Source organism: Muscardinus avellanarius (assembly GCF_963383645.1).
Source record: "Muscardinus avellanarius genome assembly, chromosome: 4".
NCBI lineage: Eukaryota > Metazoa > Chordata > Mammalia > Rodentia > Gliridae > Muscardinus > Muscardinus avellanarius.
The window spans coordinates 151,797,420-151,816,131 of record NC_137789.1 but is presented as its reverse complement, the minus strand read 5'-3'; the positions used below and the strand labels follow the sequence as shown (position 1 = coordinate 151,816,131).

Sequence of the window (18,712 nt, the reverse complement as noted above, 5' to 3'; positions counted from 1 at the left end):
TTCCATATTAAAGACTAGGAAATTGAAACAGAGAGAGAAAGAAGCCTGTCCAACTATACACAGCTAGTAAGTTGCAGTCTGAGTTTTGGACCTGAGTGTTCCAGCTCTGGAGCCTACAGTCTTAACCACTGTGCTGTACCCTTCCGCACAGAGGACCAGGGCAAAGGGGGACTTCCCATGTAGACATCTAAGAAAACTGCAAAACGACAGTGGTTAAAATGTTAACTGAGTCAGACCAGGAATTTAATAATCAGAAAAGAAATCACTTGCAATCTCACAGATGGATGGAAAGAAATCAATGGTCTATTTCATAACTGGCAAGTCTCCTGATAGGAAAAAAGTCAAATTCCCTATTCCACCTCATATGTAAAAAATAAATAACAAATACATCCAGGAATTGGGAAACAAAAGTATAAAATACTAGACAAAAAAGAATATTTCTATTTTAGAAGGAAAATGGCTTTCTAACTAGGATTGAAACCATAAAGGAAAAGAATGGCAGGTTAAACGACATAAAAATTAAAACCTAGCCAGGCGTGGTGCCCCATGCTTGTAATCCCAGGACTTGGGAGGCTAAGACAGGAGGATCACAGGTTTGCAGCCAGCCTCAGCATGTTAGCGAGGCCCTCCACCACTTACTAAGACCCTGTTCCAAAATAAAAAATAAAATAGGGCTGAGGATGTAGCTCAGAGGTAGAATGCCCCTGGGTCTAACACCCAGCACCAAAAAGAAATTTAAAACTTATACACAATAACAGGAATCACAAAGAAACTTAATAGTAAACCACAAATGTAAAGAAAATATTTACAAAATATAAAAGATAAGATTAATATCTCTAAGGAAGAAAGCACTCCTGTACATCAGTAAGCTCAACTGGGAGACCCAACAGAAGCTTGAAAAAGAGAGGAGTCAAAAGCTGAAGGTGCAGCTCAGTGGGAGAGCCCTTGCCTCCATGTATACGGCCCTGAGTTCTAGCCCCAGAACCATCCCCACAAAAAAAGGAAAAAGAAGTTTCACTGAAGAAATATAGTCAATAAATATGTGAAAAAAGTTCATAACCAAATATAAAACATAAAATGAGATATGAAATGTAGAAAGAGAAATGAAAAGTAAATCAAACGTACCCTTCGCTGCCGTGGCAGAAACATAAAATGTTAACACCCAGCACTGGTGTGGATGTAGGTAAACAGACACCTTCACCCACGGTTGGCGAAATGGAAGTATGTATGCCATATAGCTCTTTGGGTGGAGAATTTGGCAGTGGCCGGACAAAGTTAAAATATACGTGAACTTGGACCAACAACATTTATTTGTAAAAGTTGATCAAGCATCAATATTGAATGGGTGCCCTACAGCGTATGGGCAATCACATGTGTTGTCGATCACAGCAAAAAATGAAAACTTCAGAAGCCGGGCGTGGTTGCGCACGCTTGTAATCCCAGCATTTGGGAGGCTGAGACGGGAGGATCATGGTTCCTGGACAGCCTCAGCTCTTTAGTGAGGCCCTCTGCAACTTAGTGAGACCTTGTTTCAAAACAAAGAATAAAAAATAGGACTGGGGGTGTCACTCAGAGGTAGAATGCCCCTGGGTTTCATCTCCAGTATAGCAAAAAAAGAAGAAAAAAAAAAGAAAACTTCCACTAGTAGATTGATACAATGTGCAATCACACGGCCAGTTTAAAAAGAATCAAGTGGATCTGTATAAGTGGAAAATAGCTCCAAGACAAATTCAATAATAAATTTTGAGCTACATATAAAATGTATTTCTTACATATTATAATTATGTAAAATTGTATTTAAAAGTTTAACTTGCCGGGCGTGGTGGCGCACGCTTGTAATCCCCGCTTGGGAGGCGGAGACAGGAAGATCACGCAGGTTCGAAGCCAGCCTCTCTGGCTTAAGAGACCCTGATTCCAAATAAAAAATATAAAATAGGTCTGGGAGTGTAGCCCAGAGGTAGAAGGGCTCCATCCCAAGTACCCCCCCCAAAAAAAAGCTTAACTTGAGAAAGTAACAGGAATGGAACTGGTGAACATAGGTAAAGAGCATCAAAGAGTCTTCCATTTTTGTATTTCTTTAATTTTTACAAGTATGTTGGCTCTAATAGAATTTTTTTTTTTGCATGGAAACTGGGGGCATTCGACCTCTGAGCTACACTCCCTGCTCTGTTTTTTATTCTTTATTTTGAAACAGGGTCTCACTGAGTTGCAAAGGGCCTCACTAATAGCTGAGGCTGTCTGCGAACCTGATCCTCCTGTCTCAGCCTCCGAATGCTGGGATTACAAGCGTGCGCCTCCACGTCTGGCTAGAATTTTTCAAAGTGAGGAGAATACATTGCTCCCATGACCAGCACTGGATGACCAGCTTGACTGGACTGAGAGCTCAGAGACTTCTGGATGTTTCCAGAGACAACTGGAGCAGCGAGGCAGACCTGCCCTTCCTGTGGGCGGTGCTGTCCAAAAGGCTGCAGCCAAAAGGTCCAAAAGGTAGGAGGAGGAGGAAGCAGAGGGCAGAAGCAAACTCAGTTCCTCTTAAGCAGGTGCATCTACACCCGCTGCCACCACCTGTGGGCACCAGGCTCCAGCCCTCCACTCTTCCAACTCACGCTCTCTCCAGCGACTGTCCGGGGGCTCCGGGCCTTCAGCCGTAGCCCGGGCTGCAGCTCTGGACGCTCTTGTTCTGAGGCCCCAGTTGCTTGGACTGAACAGCTACTGGTTTCCCAGCTCTCAGCCTGCAGACAGCCACTATGGGACTATCCAGCCTCTGATTGTATAAATCAATCTAATAAATCTTCTTTTACGATTACATTGATTATTGCTTATGTTATATGTAAGATGTATATGTATATGTATATGTATATGTATATGTATATGTATATGTGTATGTGTATGTGTATGTGTATGTGTATGTGTATGTGTATATGTATATGTATATATATCATATATATTGTTGGTTCTGATCCTTTATGGAACCCTGACTAATAATCCTTGCAATTCTCATATTTGCTCAAGTGAGATACACTTCAAATAATTGTGATTCCGAAATACATTTTGCATAGTGCTTTTAAAATAAATATTACATAAATAAAAGTTTACTGTGTTTCTTTACAATTTTCTAAACAATTATTTCAATACCTATAATATATAAGTGTGCATAATTTGCCGAGTCATCTTTAAATGTGGGCTATTTGAGTTTTAATCGATTTGTTTTGGTTTGACAAACATATTTACTTTGCTTTGTAGAGAACACAGCAGTGAAAATCTTTATAAGTGAAAATTTTTTTATCTCTTACTTTAGTGTCTCAATCTTTTTTTCCACAATTCTAAGTTTAAAGGGAGGAATAATTCTACAGCTGCTAGCACACTGAAATACGGCTCCTCCAAAGGGCTATGTCCACTTACAATTCCGCCTGCGAATTTGGATTACATCTGTTTCAAATAAACTTTCACATTACAGATGTTAATCTTCACTTTCTGATTTTTTTATTAAACATTTTAATTGAAGCTGAGTATGGTGGTGCATGTCTGTAATTCTAGTACTTGGGAGGCTGAGACAGGAGGATCACTGGTTCATGTCCAGCCTCATCAAATTAATAAGGCCCTCTGCAACTTAGTGAGACTCTATTTAAAAAAATAAAATAAAGTAGGGCTGGAGGTTTTGCTTGGAGGTAGAATGTTCCTGGGTTCAATCCCCAGTACCACACCAAATAAATAAGTAAATAAATAAATAAATATTATTGATATAAAATGTATAAGGGTTGACTTCTGGCACATTCCCACTTTAAATATTCCCAAAGTACTCATAAAAGAATCATTCAGGGCCCCATCCATGGATATTTGTCTTCTCTTTTTAATCCCATAACAAGAAACACACAACTCAATTTTTCCTGATTATGTGTAGAAGTGATGTTTACAATAAAAATATAGATAAGTAGCACATTGAAAATGCAAATACATTTTATACAGTCCCATTAGCCCCACCCCAAGGAAAATCTTTTGAAATTCTGTTATGAAACATAATGGACATTTTTCTTATATATAAGAACAAACGGAGAACACTCCGGTACCACATTAGAATCGCACCGTGCATCCTTCCGTACCTTGTTCATCACTTAGCCACAGTAGATGATGTCTCCCCAAGCCAACAGACACTTCACCACGTAACTAATTTTAATGATGGTACGTGCTTTCGCCATAACACCTAAGAAGCCTGTGATTTATCTACACTCAGCATTACGTTGTTGCTTCCAGAGGTATACCTTGCAGAAACCGCAGACTTAAAGGCACCTTAATTATTAGTGCTCATACCCATTGCCCATTCTTCTACTAAAGGGCTCTTCTCACATCTTGATTGGGAAGAGCTCTCTGAATATGAGGGTGTATCAGTCATCATCCCATCACTGTAACAGAATGCCCGAGAAAAACAACTTAGAAGAGGAAAGACTTAGTTTATCTCAAGGTTTCAGTCCCCGGTCAGCTGGCTCCGTTGCTGAGCCTGTGGTGAGGCTGAGCTTCACAGCAGAGGGGGGCATGGTGGCAGAGATGCTCACCGTGGAGCAGTCAGAAAGGAGAGTGAGAAAAAGAAATAGAGAGATGGAGATAGAGAGGGAAAGAGAGACAGAGATAGAGAGGAGGTGGAGATGGAACGAGAAAAAGTGAGCTAGAGCTAGAGACAGGATGGAGGGGCTGGGGACGAGACATATCTTCCTAGGGCATGACCCCGGTGGCCCACTTCCTCCAACCAGGTCCTTCCTCTTACAGTTTCCTCCACTTCCCCACAGTCCATTCAGCTATGGATCCATCAGTGGGTTAATTCATGACATGGCCAAAGCCCTTGTGACCCAGTCCCTTCCCCAAAGCCCTGCCTCTGAATGTTGCTGCCCTGGGGACCACGCCTTCCACACTTGGGCCTTGGGCAGACACTCCAGATCAGAGGAATCTGTAGGGAGAGGCACTAGCTCTTAACTCTGTAAATCAGGACAACAGGAGTGCCTCTGGGGGTTATAAAGATTCAGCCACCTCAAGGGTGGCAAGTGTCTGGTTCAAAGCTGGTTACTTAGCAGGTGTCTAAGATGGCCTCCTCCACTTCCCTTCTTTACCAAAACCGAGGCGGAGATAAGATCAAATAATATACACATACTGGCAAGGGCTCGGTAACTTCTTGGACAAGTGCTCAGAATGTGCTCCCTAAATGTCCACCATCTGAGTCCAAGGCATGGCTCTCTCCTATGGTCCTGAGAGCTGCACTCGTCCTATTATCATTACTTTGGGGTATCAGCCCGATGACCTAGGTCCCCTCCTTAGTCACAGAAAGGACAGAAGCTGGAGGAATGGAGAGACAGGCTTGAAATCACTTCATTTTTTCAGCCCCCGCTCCTCTCCCCAGAGGTGAGACGTGCTCCAATTTTACAGACGAGGAGGCCAGGATGTATATTTATCACTCTCAGGGTCAAGATTTAATTCCTTGACCACGATGTCATCCCTCCCGCCCGCAGAGGGACCCCACTTTTAGGTTTGTGTCACCTGCCGGACCCATCACATGCACTACCTGAGGCAGCTGCCCACGGGGGAGGATAATGTGGCCTGCAGACTAAAATCCCACTTTTAAGTTCTAGCTGGGCAAAGAGAAGCCAAATGCTTCCTTAAACCCTCTGGTGTAAAGCCAGATCCCCCCCCCCCAAAAATATAGCACCATGGTTAATAGCCCAAAGCAATAAAGAACCCAGATGCCTGTAGACATCAAAGGGAGTAAATAACCAGGGGTTCAGCCACATGGCGGAACGTTCTAGAACAATGCCGATGACCATTAACTTCCCAGAACACAGATGAATCCCCAAGTATGTTGAGCCAAAAAGAGTCTCAGGAAAGCACAAAACACCGCACAACGCCATTTAAACACAGAGCAAGCAAGCTGGCAGGATTGGGGGTGGGGGCCCTGGGCTGCTGGAAGTGGGCTTGGCAGGTAGGGGCTGCCGTGGGCAGCTGTAAAATTATGAATAAGACACTTCTTTCTGTGTACGTTATTTTTAGGTTGAACTAAATGAGATTTCTGGCTTCGTAGGTCAAAACAGTCAAACATCAGCAATTTCATATAGTTCAAACTAATACTTCAATAAAAGCAGGTTTTTAAAACCCTCTGGTAACACTGAAAGCCACATCTCGCATTGACTGGCAGACTGCTGGCTTTCTGGAAATCTACCTAACTGCTCCTGCGGCGTCTGACCCTGTTCTTGGCTCCTTTGTCTTTAGCAGAGACAGAATAACAGAATAACAACCGAGTCCTGGCTTCTGGGGGACAATTTAAGATGACGTTGTCCCCAGCTCCCCTCTGCCGGCATCTCCCGGGCATCTCAAAACCCCCCTAACACCTGCATGGCTCCCAGTTAAACCAGGAGGACCCAGCGCCAGGCAGTGTTCAAGTTAGCTTCCTTCTGTAAAGCAGTGATTCTAATTCATCCACACAGAACACCCAGATGATTTTTTTTAAAGAAGCAATATTACTAAGATAATTTTTATATTTACAAACACGACCCAAGAAAAATTGGAGTACCGAATTTTTACAAGCCTTGCGTGAGTCATAAAAGGCACAATCTTTATAACTAATTGAGATAACTGTGTCCACAAGTCCTGAAACTAATGATATGCTTTTGTTGTGTTATAAGAATTTATCCTCTATGGGAAAACATCATCAATTTTCAGAATTCTGCATACAGCCAACTCATTTTACAGTGGCAAATAATACTTCCAATAGAAGCCTGCTCCATTTATCAGAAGGCCGTGCAGAGACGCCTTCCCGGGAACAGAGTCCTTGGGGACACTTGGTCCTCTATGCACAGATGGGGCAGAGGGTACCTAATGAAAACTGCTCCCTGGATATGTTTCTTTTTGCATGTGTGTGTGTATATGTGTGATGTGTGTGTGTGTGTGTGTGTGTGTGTGTGTGTGTGTGTGTGTGTTGCTGGGGATTGAACTCAGGGGCATTCTACCTCTGAGCTACACCCCAGCCCAATTTTTTTTTATTTTTTATTTTGAAACAGGGTCTCACTAAGTTGCGAAGGGCCTAAGTAGCTAAGGCTGGCCGCGAACCCACAATCCTCCTGTTTCAGCCTCCCAAGTACTAGAATTATAAGCATCTGCCACCATGCTCGCTCCCCGGATATGTTTCTATCAGAACTGTGGGAAGAAAACTGATTCTTATGTTAACGAGAGGGACGAGCACTTATCTAATGTAGCTATACTGACAATGCCTTTGGTATACTGTCCTGGAATCACTGTGTAAAGGGCCAGCAATTTACGTCACCATTGAGACACTACAAGCCTTAGACCCATCCCCACCCATCACAGAGTGTGGGGGCCAGCTTGTTGAGGGGGCTCACAGTAAGGTATCACTTTGGGGGACTATAAGGAATCATCTAAAATATATTTAAGGGACCTTATTCTTTTCTAGAAATCCTATACGAATTTTTTTATAAGAAACTCAATAGGTACCTATGGTATTTCATGTATATTATGAATTCATTTTAATAAAAGGACAGTCATAATGATGTGACCATTTGTTGAGCACCTGCAATGAGCTGAACACTGTCTCATTTAATACTCACTCATTGTTTAATACTCGTGGACAGCAGTAACATTCCAGGGGGACAGGTGGGGTCACAAAGGTTTAAGCTTGAGAACGATGTTGCCCAAAGGCTCACACGAAGCAGGTATGGTGGACCACACTTGTAATCCCAATATTTGGGAGGCTGAGACAGGAGGATTGCAGGTCCGAGGACAGCCTCAGCAACAAAGTGAGATCCTGTTTCAAAGCAAGAAATTTAAAAAAGGGCTAGGGGTATAGCTCAGAGTTAGAATGCCCCTGGGTTCAATGCCCCCCCCCACACACACACACACATACAATGTAAGGGAAAAAAATCAGGACTTAAGCCCTGGAAGTTTGAGGTCAAAGGCCACAACTCTAACCACTATGAAACACAGCCATGTGTAGACAGACACTACAAACACACAATAGGGATTGCCGGCAATGGGGAGAAGACACCTAACTGTAAATACTACGGGTGCTAAAAGCAACTTCTCCAATAAAACCAAATAAAGTAAGCCTGTCTCCATTTCCCACACAAAGAAACTGAGATTCTGAGATTTTAAGCAACTTACTAACTCACAGTAGAGCCAAAATGTGCACGTGGACCTGTCTGCTCCAAAGGGGCGGCTTCTACTGCACCACTTTGCTTCAAACATCTTTTTTAAAACCTACTGCTAGAAAACAAGCCTGATTATCACAAGTGGGTCCGGCAGACAGAACAGACTCGTGCCATGATAGCTACCCATCCCCCCCGTCTCAGGTAACACTGAAAGCTGCCCTTGCTGCCACAGCCCACCACCATTGGCACGAGCCCCCGGGGCAGCTGCCCTGACGCCTCCACCTGCGGCCCCGCCACGTCAGCAAGCGGCTTGTTTCTCACCAGAGCTCACACCTGGCCTCACCTAGTCTCAAGACAAGGACTCGCCAGGACAGTGCTCCTGTGTGGCAGGGAAGGAGAGAAGAGCCAGCAGAGACCCTCAAATGACCTGAAACTGCACACCAGCAGTCATCAAAGCTGGCAGATAGAAGGCAACTGCTTAAAAATACAGATCCCAGGCTTCCTTTTTTTTTTTCAATACTGAGAATGGAACCCAGGTGCATTTTACTTCTGAGCTACTCACCCATCTCTAATTTTTATTCTTTATTTGGAAACCGGATCTCACTGAGTTGCAAAGGGCCTCATTAAGTTGCTGAGGTTGGCCATGAACCTGTGATCCTCTGGTCTCAGCCTCCCAAATGCTGGGATTACAAGCATGCATCACCACGCCCGGCTAGGGCTCACTTCTCTATGATGTCTGGGTTGATTTTGTACATCTGAACAGGGCCCCCAGGTAATCTGACACAGGTAGTCAACACATCGCCCGTTAAGTAGCTTTGTTCTGGGTTGATATAAAGTTCTAAGAAAATGATCCACAGAAATTAGGCCAGGAGGCATGGACCACACTGGCAGCAAGACCAGATGGGGAAGGAGAAAAAGCAGAGAAGATAAAGATGCATCCTCGTCCCCAGAGTACAGCAGCAGACAGTCCAGAGCCAGCATGAAGAGGAGGGGCCACAATACAAGCAGAACCAAAGGAAGAGAGCCAGGAAGCCAGTGGCCGCAGCAGGGCTTTATGCTATCACTCAGGAAAGCAAACTGGGCCTGCATGTCCAAAAGAACGGGCCCCCTGCAGGCTGGGCAAATCTCTGAGCAGGGTCCTCCTTGTTGCAAATCTGCTGGGCTGCCCAGTTACCTCCTCTAAAGGAACACGCACTTCCTGGCAGGACACAGAGGCCTGGGCTCATGTCCTGTCTCTTAGAAAAACCCCCCAACATACACCCTGACACTGCCAGTCGGAGGCTACATCTGCTAGAAGATCCCCATGGAAAATGTGCCTCCAGGGCTGTGCTCTGCAGGAATGTCCTTGGGCCCAGGTCTTGGACAGCTGGCACCCGGTGCTCAAGACTCAGGTGAGGCATCAGCTCTGGGCAGCTTTCCCTGGCACCTGTCTCCTTCCCAATCCTCCCAGGGCTAATTATCCTTTCTTCTCAATAAAACTGGGCACACTGCTCCAAGGACCACAGCCGACCCAGCCCGGAGTCCTGAACTGGACTCTCAGCGACAATAACACCAGATCTGTCTGTTATTGTCAATATTTCAACTACAGACCTCCAGTTCCCTCAGGCAAGTCACCTAGACCAGTCCAAGCAGCAAGTTTCTCTGCATATTGCTGGGATTACACAACCAATGATTGCTAAGGGAGGGGAAAGAAAATATATACCACACATGCAGGTACCTAAAAGGTACCAAATAAAGATTCGTCCACTGGATGGATGATAAAAGAGAAATAGCAGAAAGCAGAAATTTCAAAACCAGTGGCTATTACATAAAGGAAAAGAAGACTTCATGGTCTGGTGTGCACTTGTTCTTGGGACTGTGAGCTCACTGGAGCCCACCCGGCCTTCCTTCTCCTTCTCCTCTCGTCCCCAGCACAAGCTTCCTGCATAGTCCAAGAAAGATGCAGGTCTGACCTGGAGTGAGGCGGACATCACCACCGAGCACCCAGCATCCTCAGCAGACGCACACTCCTGGCATGCCGCTGCACAGAGAGGGTGGAAGGTGCCCAGGGATCCCAGGCTGGCAAGCAAAATAGACAGGTCCCTTTGCTCTGGTCCAGGATTCAGATTGCCATCCTTTGCCCTGGGTTCTTTTTGCAGTGCTAACTAGCCAATGAGCATCTGTCACTAAGGTACAACCACCTGAGCTCCGGCCAGCCATGTACATAGCACTTCTTACCTCCCAACTCTGTGATGGAGCCAAATCTCATCTTTAGGGAGCCTGGACCGGCACTGCCATCCTCCACCTTCGAGGTATCATCCTGGGATTTGAATGTACAGCAGGAGCGGCACCTGTTCCCACCAACTATCGCTTCCCTAGAGGTAACAGGTCATAGAGGCGCACAGCCTGGAAGTGCCAAATGCAGTCTCAAAGCTGCACACTGCAGTTTTATTTTTCTTTAACACTTTAATTCCTGTTAGAGTCAACTATATGTGCCAGCCCCGATGTACATTACTGTTTACTAATTCTCTTTCCGGGGGCTCATAGGCACGACAGCCCAAAATTCACCTGAGCATCGTGGCGGTTGTTGGCAAAGCTTCATCTCAGAATCCTGGATGCACAAAACCTTGATGCCACACCTGATCTACTAACAGAAAAACTCTTCTGAGAGTCAGCGAAGGAGAGATTACGTCCAAACCACATTCCAGAGCTCTAACTTGGAATCTACAGGGAGAGTGTGGGCTGCTTGGAGTTCCTGCTCCCAGGCAAGAAAAATGCAGTCAGAGAATAGGTACATGGAGGCCAATGTTTATCCAGAGCAAGAGCCCTCAAAGAGATGAGATACTCTCATCCTGGGAAGTAGGGTAGGCATGCCAAACAAAAGTAGATGATGAGTTTTACGAGCTAAATTGCACACTACATCAGAGAAATCGGATTCAACCTGCTCAGGGGAAATCCCAAGCCTCCCTGGCTACTAAAACTCAGCATCTCCAGGATCTGAGATGGGACAGACCCGCTCAGTCTAGCCGTCACGCCAGTATTGGCAAGAGGAAGAGTAAAACTCCCCCAAAGCCAGCCGCTGTCAAGGAGCCAGAAGCTTATCTGAGGAAACAAGGGGTCATCTGTGTCTGCGCTCCTAGTGTCCTTCCGGAAGTCATCTGCCCGATGACAGGAGGATCTGAGCCACCAACATCCCCTGGGGGCTGGCCGCTGAACCAGAGCTGCTCTTTGCGGGTAAGAGGGCCACAAGTTGGACACGCTGTTAACATTTCCAACTTGATGTGAAATCCAGAAATCATCCCCCAAAATGCCATCATTTTTGACCCACCAGGAGAGATGACAGCAGACCCTCATTCATAATACAAGACGGAACTCTGGGGAAAAGAATGTAAACTGCCTATCTGGTTTATACATAATACTCTTAAGAGGAAGTCAGAGTACATAAACATTATCAAGTTTTCAAATTCACTGCATATTTGTAAAGATCTCATAAATGTTTGGGGGACTATTTAAGGGAAACTTCAAAACATTATAAATACTTTACCTATTATTGGACCTTTTTAAATTACAGAATTCCTAACAGCAATCAAAGCAGGTAGCCTAACCATCTATTTCACTTTATTTCAGCATTTTTTTTCATACAAACATCATCATGTTAAATTCTATGGTGCACTGAGCACTATTTTATCATTTCTATCGCATAATAATTTAACGGGGCTGGAGCCTCTCTGCCGAGTGGAAGCCGGCCCAATCTGATCATCCAGCAATCACCCGTTTTACTGTTTATTCCAAAGGTAGGGAAGCAGAGCAAGAGGAGAGGGAAGGGCTTTGTCTCTCCAAATACATCAAGACCCAACTGAAGTCCTTCTTCCTTCTTCCCCGTGAATGACACTAGTGTTCAGTCAGGAGGAGGGGAGGGGGGCTCGCCTGCATCTGGGGGAGCTCAGGGCCTTTTCTGGCGGTGTGAATAAACACTCTGGATGGATTTAACCCCTGCTAAAGAAACACATGCAAAAACAAGGCATTGCTTTCCACGTGCATACCCTGGGCGGCAGAAACAGAAGTCACCTTTGACCCAGCACACCTGCGGGGGATAAATTCTACTTGGGACACCAAGCCAGAGGGGGAGGGGCTCCTGTTTGTTTTCGTGGGTTTTCAGCCCCCTCCCAAAGCCAGCAAATCTGGAAAGTTCATACAACTTTAATATTTAAAATGTCTCAGAAAAATAGCCATGGGTAAAAGAGAGAGAATAGGACCCACTAACGGAGGGAAGTGGGCGGAAGTGGACCCTGGGGGCTGCCAGCTGACTCCCAGCTCCTGTCTGGGCTGGGATCTGGAAGAGAGAGATGCCACAGCTTCCTGCAGCTTGGGCCCTGGAGGAGGGCGAGCAGCCAGCGGGTCGGGCGCCTGGAGGAAGCTCAGACATCTCGGAAGAAACCTACGCCAATGGCCCCCTCCTCTTTCCACAATCTCTTCTGGGGGCCAGCCGCTCAGAGCCGCCGGGCACTCCCCTGCTGCCCCGAGGGACCTCAGCCCTGCACCCGAGGCAGGACGTCCCTGGAAACGGAGCTCGGGGCGTTTCCAGCCCACACCCCGGCTGCAGCCCCCGAGCTGCCCGGCCGCCTCTGCAACAGTTTTCCAGCGGGAGAAGTACCGCAAACGCCTCCGGGAAGGCGCTCGGCAGGAGCCCGGCCGCCGCAGGAGACCCAGCCTGGCCGGGCGGGCGGGGGCAGCGGGAGGTGGGCCCGGGGCAGAGACCCGCCGCGTCGGCCTGGGGAGAGTCTGGAGGGAGAAACTTCCCCAGGGCGCGGGCCAGGGTGCGCGCCCAGCCCCGGGAAGCAGCCTGCGTCCCCGGGACAGGGGGTGCGGGGCGGGCCAGGGGGCCAGGCGGCGAAAGCCGGGCGCACCCTAGGGTCCCTCTGCGGAGAGGGTCCCGGGAAAGAGAAAAAAAGAAGGGCGCCAGGCGAGGAGGGGGCCTCGAACCCAGGCGCGAACAAAGTTGGGGCGCGGGGAGGCTGGGTCGGCGGGGTGCGCCGCCCGCGCCCCCTACTTACACGAAGACCCCGAAGAGCAGGGCCCGCACCCCGATCTCGATGGCCAGCTCGCGCATGGTGCGGCCGGAGCAGCTCCCGCGGCGGCGGCCGGCGCTCTCCGGGCTCCCGCAGCTCGGCGCTCCAGGCCGCGGGCGGGGGCGGGCGGCTCGGCCCCTCCCGCAGCCTGCGCTGGGGACCCCGCGAGCGCGGGCGGGAGGGGGGCCGGGGAAGCCCGCGCCTCCCCTGCGCCCCGCGGCTCCCGGGCCAGTGGGCGGCCCTGGGCTCGGCGCCGGGCAGCGCTGGGCTCGGGGGCTCCGCCCGCCGCCCCTCCGCGTCTCCAACCTCGTCCCTCGGCGCGCGCACGCACGTGGGCATGGAGTGTACTCCGGATGGGCTCAGGCTCAGGGCAGTCCTGGCACCGCCACCTCTCCCAGGGAAATCTCCCTCCCTCCGGCTTCCCGCTCCTCCAACCTGATTTGTTTTTTTTTTTTTTTTTTTTTTTTTTCCAATTTCTGGGACATTCCTCGGAGATCACTCGCTGGCTTTCCTTTGCTTTTAAATGGTGCCAGCCAGGTACCAGAATCCTGGCACAAACAGCACAAAGGCGAGCCCGCGCCAGCAGTCCAGGTGGTGGCTGGGGATGGGACCCCCCTCACACACTATCACCAACCTGCTCCCAGCAGTTCTGGGGCTGCCGAGCTGTGAGGTGTGAAGAGGGGGCTCCCTGACGCACCCCAGTCTTCTAGCAGAGTCGCTCCTCGCTGACACAGCATTCAGGAGACTGGGTAGCAGGTAGAAAGAGGACCCGGGTCCTCCTGACTGTTCACTGCCAAAAATGTCTCCATCGCTGTGACCTGGGGGTGGCAAGCTCAAGCCAGAGCCTAACCAGGGCTCACCTGTGCTTTCACATCACCTGCCAAGGTGAAGTTAAACTGGGCTTTACTAATTTAAAACAAGTGGTTGTTTAAAATTCAAAATTACATCACAAGCCTGGAGTGGTGGCACACACTTGTAATCCCAGTACTTGGGAGGCTAAGACAGGAGGATTGCAGGTTTGCAGCCAGCCTCAGCTACTTAGTGAAGCCCTCTTCAACTTACTGAGACCCTGTTTCAAAAAAAAAGGATAAACCAGGCATGGTGGCCAGGCCTGTAATTCCCGCGCTTGGGAGGCGGTTACAGGAGGATCGAGCAGGTTTGAAGCCAGCCTCACTGGCTTAAGAGACCCTGTTTCCAAATATAGAAAAAAATTATATAAAATAGGTCTGGGAGTGTAGCCCAGAGGTAGAAGGGCTTCCAGGAACCCCAGTACCACCAAAAATTATTATTAATAATAATAATAATAATAATAAAGAATAAAAATAGGGCTGGGGGTGTAGTGTGGGGGTAAAATACCCCTGGGTTCCATTCCTGGTACTGCATAAATAAATAAATAAATAAATAAATAAATGCCAGGGGTGGGTGGTGCTGGGAGGTAGAATGCCCGTGGGTTCAATCCCCAAATCCCCAGTAACACACACACACACACACACACACACACACACACACACACACACGCTGTTACAGGGTAGTTCAGGCCCCTCTGAGATTTTAGGAGAGATCCACCCAGCCAGGCGTTTGTGAGCCTGCGAGGAATGATTAGAAGCTGGTTCCTGGGACTGACGTAGTGGATCTCAGCCTTGGACAAATCAAGGACAACAGAAAGAGCTTAAGAGGAGAGCTCTGCCATCAGCAAGGACTGGACACACCCCCTTCCAAAGGAAACACTTGACAGACCCCAGTGTCTGAGCCAAGGCACCTCAGCAGAGGGGCCCAGAAGAGAGGCATCTAGGCTGCGTTAGTCATCTTTTCATAGTGAAAAGCAAGAGAAAAACAACTTAGAGGAGGAAAGATTTCTCTGGGCAGAGGTGCAGAGAAATCAGTGCATGGTCACCTGGCTCAGTTGACTCTGGGTTGGTGGTAAGCAGGGCATTGTGGGTAGAGTGTGGTGGGGCAAAGCATCTCACCTCCTAGTGGCCAGGAAGGAGAGAGAGAGAGATGCTGGGGACAGAAAATAGTCCCCAAGAGCACATCCCCAGGGATCCACTCTCTCAACGAGGTCGCCTCCTCCTGTGTGCACCACCTTCCAATAGTTCATTGAATTATGATCTGAGCCCCATGGTCCAATCACCTCCCAAAGCCCCACCTCTGCACTCTGTGGCTTGGGGACCAAGCCTTTGACACAGGAGCCTCTGGGACACTCCAGACCTGAACACGGCAGGCGGCGTGTGGAAGAGCAGCATACCGGGACTGCATCTGCTTCGCGCTCTACTGCATACCTTGTGCCCAGCACACCGCTGGTATAGATGAGAATTGCTGAAGGAACAACTGGACGGGCAGCCACAGATCTCATCAGGTGCCTGGGCTATCAGGTACAGGCAGAAGAGGGAAGGCTTGAAGGCAGCAGGCGCGGCTCTGTCTCTTCTGTGTCCTGCACCCAGCAGCGACTCTAAGCACATCTGGATTCCCATGGGTTGGCAAAATGGGATAGGAAAGTCCATCGTCAGCCCAGTGGACTTGGGTGACATACATCTGAGACCACCAGGTTGCTATGTTCCAGAAGATGATGTTAACCAGAGCCCCTGAATTGAGACATCGCTTACTTTTAAACACCAGTGGTGCCTACCCTGTGCACAGTCCTATGTGCTAAATGCTCGGATTCATAATCTCCACTGCCCTGGAGAAGAGAGGAGCCAGCAACGTACACAGGGGAGTGAGCCAGTCATGTAGCTGGTGGAGACCTAGTTGTGACCGTCCTGCCCACCAGGGTCTGCTATGGGTGTCGCAGAACTGGAATCTTTTGCGGCATTATGTCTGCCGTTTCCTGTTTGTATTAGAGATACGTGCAGAGGGAATTTGAAAGGGGATGTGACTTCTTTGCTGGAATCAGCAAGTGACTTTGAAACACACAGATTTAAAGAACTGCCCAATCCAACCTCCCATTTGATGTTTGAAGGCATTCTATGCTGTCCCTTCTGAGAGATCATCTGTGGAGATTGCCAGTCTTACCATTGGAAAGACATTCACCCTGAAGGAGCGTGCACCCTCCCCAGACAGCTCTGCTGAAAGTTCTTCCTGATAGGGAACTGCAACTCACCACCCTGCATCTTCTATGGCTGCGTGAGCCCTGCCCCATCTGCTCCTGCCTTGTCCATCAGCCGCAGAGAACTGATACAGTCAGAGCTTCTGAGGTGGCAAACAACAGATGCTTCAAACTGAATGTATTTAAGAACAAAGAATTTTAAAGTCCAGTGGCAGCTCAGGCTTCAGGCTCTGCTGGGTTCGGAGTGGAAGCAAGTCTCACCACGCCTTGGCTCTTCCCAGCTCTCAGCTCTGTCTGCCCTGTCCCGGCTCAGGTCTCAGGCTCCTGGTAGTTTCTCTACAGTGGCAAAAATTCCAGCTTCACATTCTCTCGGGTTCAAGTCCGGCACTCCCAGCAAGTGGCACTGAGGGTCGCTGTTGCTGCCAACCTGCACCAATCGCCGCGGCCAGAAAATCCTGATAGGTTGGTTATCCCAGGCCTGAGCCTCCTGTTTCACCCCTGCCAAAGCCCCCACTGAGAATGGAGAAAGAGAACCTGTAAAGAGAAGGCTTGGGTGTAGGGGAAATGTTTGTTTGATGAGGGTGTATGAGGTTTGCAACCGTTCATGCCACCACTGTGCAGATTGAAGACAAATAAATGTGTCCTTGAACTCTCATCCGAACAAGATTTTTATCCAGTAACAGTGCTATTCTGGGTGCTCCACAGTAAGCTGCCCAATTCCTGTCTTTGTCAAAGCAGACTCGCAGGACCGACTGTCATGCCACCCCAATGCTCATCTTCAGCTGCCCAGTCTCCTCTCCAGGCTCTCTGACAATGCTGTCACTACCCTGATATAGAATTCAATCACTGCTTTTTCTGTTTCTAGAGAGATCCATTGTTTGAGCAGACATGGACTTGTCAGTAGCCTACCTCCAGAGTCTTTTCCCACTTACTGAAGTCTGCTGTCCAGGGAAGGCTCTAGTCTCATTCATTATAGAAATCTGGATTGGTATTTCTTGGTGCAGCTCTCTCCTATAGAATTTATCATTTAAGCCAGATCCCTCTTGAAGGGCAGATGGGCTCTATCTGCCCTAAAAAAGGTTTACAGATGACATCGTCAATGTCCCAAATCCACAAAGCAGGCAATCACCTAGGCATTTGGAATAGCTGGCTCAGCAGCTGTCCAGCTGTGAACAGGTGCCACGCAGGCGGGAACCTCCAGAAGGGCCAGGTCATTGAGCCAGCTGATAAATGGGATGCAAACCCAGTTGCTGCTCATTATATTTCTAGAGAGGTCTGTTGTTTGAGTGGAAGCAGACTTGCTGCTTGCCTACCTCCATGGGTCTGAGTTGTGCTTTGGGGACCATACAGGATAAATGTAATGTCTATTGCTCCTCCTTAATTACTCTTCAGCTACACACACACACACACACACACACACACACACACACGGAGAGTCAAAGGCAAGGTGTATAAAATGATCTGGCTGGAGCACCCAAAGGCCAGGCCTGAGCCCCGCTGGGTCCCTGTACATCAGTCATGGAATGTGACATGTTCTCTAGTGGATAAAGCCTGAGTCAGAGCTTCTGGAAAGAAATGCTCTTTCCTAAGAAATAAGCCAGACTTTACCAAGACATGAACACCATAGCTATAAAGTGAGGCTGATCTTTGAATAACCACTCACCGACTGGCGCACCCACTGGCGCATCCCCCACACTTCAGCAGCTGCACACGTTTCCTAGGTGCCTCTTTGAAGAACTGTCTCCTGTTTCCTCCTGAGCTGACGGGCATGCCAAGGAAATGAACATCATCCCTCTGTGGTCGCGCCCATGTTCAGTGTTTGTGTTTAGCCCCCTCCCCCAGCAGGATGGCACAGCGTGATGATCTCAGACTGACCACTGGGCTGTTTCCAAACCAGAACCATCCTCAGAGAACACAAATGTACACAACCCTCTTACGGTCTCATTTCCAGAAGTTACACTTAGAGTGGCACCTACAGCAATGGTGCTCATGTCTTGGAAAGGACATTTCTTTCCAGAAGCTCTGACTCAGGCTTTATCCACTAGAGAACATGTCACATTCCATGATTGATGTACAGGGACCCAGCGGGGCTCAGGCCTGGCCTTTGGGTGCTCCAGCCAGATCACTTTACATACCCTGCCTTTGCCTCTAAGAGTTACGTACTGTCATCAGACAGCAGCACAGTGACTCTTATCCTCGGACACCCACACCACACATCCTGCCTCTGTAGTGTGGTATCTGATGTGCCAAGGATCCGAGAGGAATTTCAGACAGGCCATCGAGTGCTGCCTGGCCCATGAACATCTCCCACAATGGTCTCAATAAATACCTGTCTGCTTGACACCTCCAGGGTTGCAGACCTCCATCACAGCTCATTGGATTTTGAGAGAGATCTGTTATTTAAGCAGACACGGACTTGCCTGTAGCCTACCTTCACGGGTCTGAATTGTGCTTTGGGGGCCGCATGGGATAAATGTAAT

The 18,712-nt window shown here is 48.4% G+C and overlaps 1 protein-coding gene across 4 annotated transcripts in view; it reads right to left on the bottom strand.

The window, feature by feature from the left end:
- Positions 1–13,230, bottom strand: part of PLPP4 (phospholipid phosphatase 4) — a gene marked incomplete at both ends in the record, with an annotated part of 110,658 nt that extends 97,428 nt beyond the window's left edge. For all 4 annotated transcript variants that reach the window (XM_080693804.1, XM_080693805.1, XM_080693806.1 and 1 more), the window contains one exon: positions 13,175–13,230. In XM_080693804.1, the coding sequence (XP_080549930.1) occupies positions 13,175–13,230 (56 nt within the window). The remainder of the gene's footprint in view (positions 1–13,174) is intronic.
- Between the last annotated feature and the right edge of the window lie 5,482 nt (positions 13,231–18,712).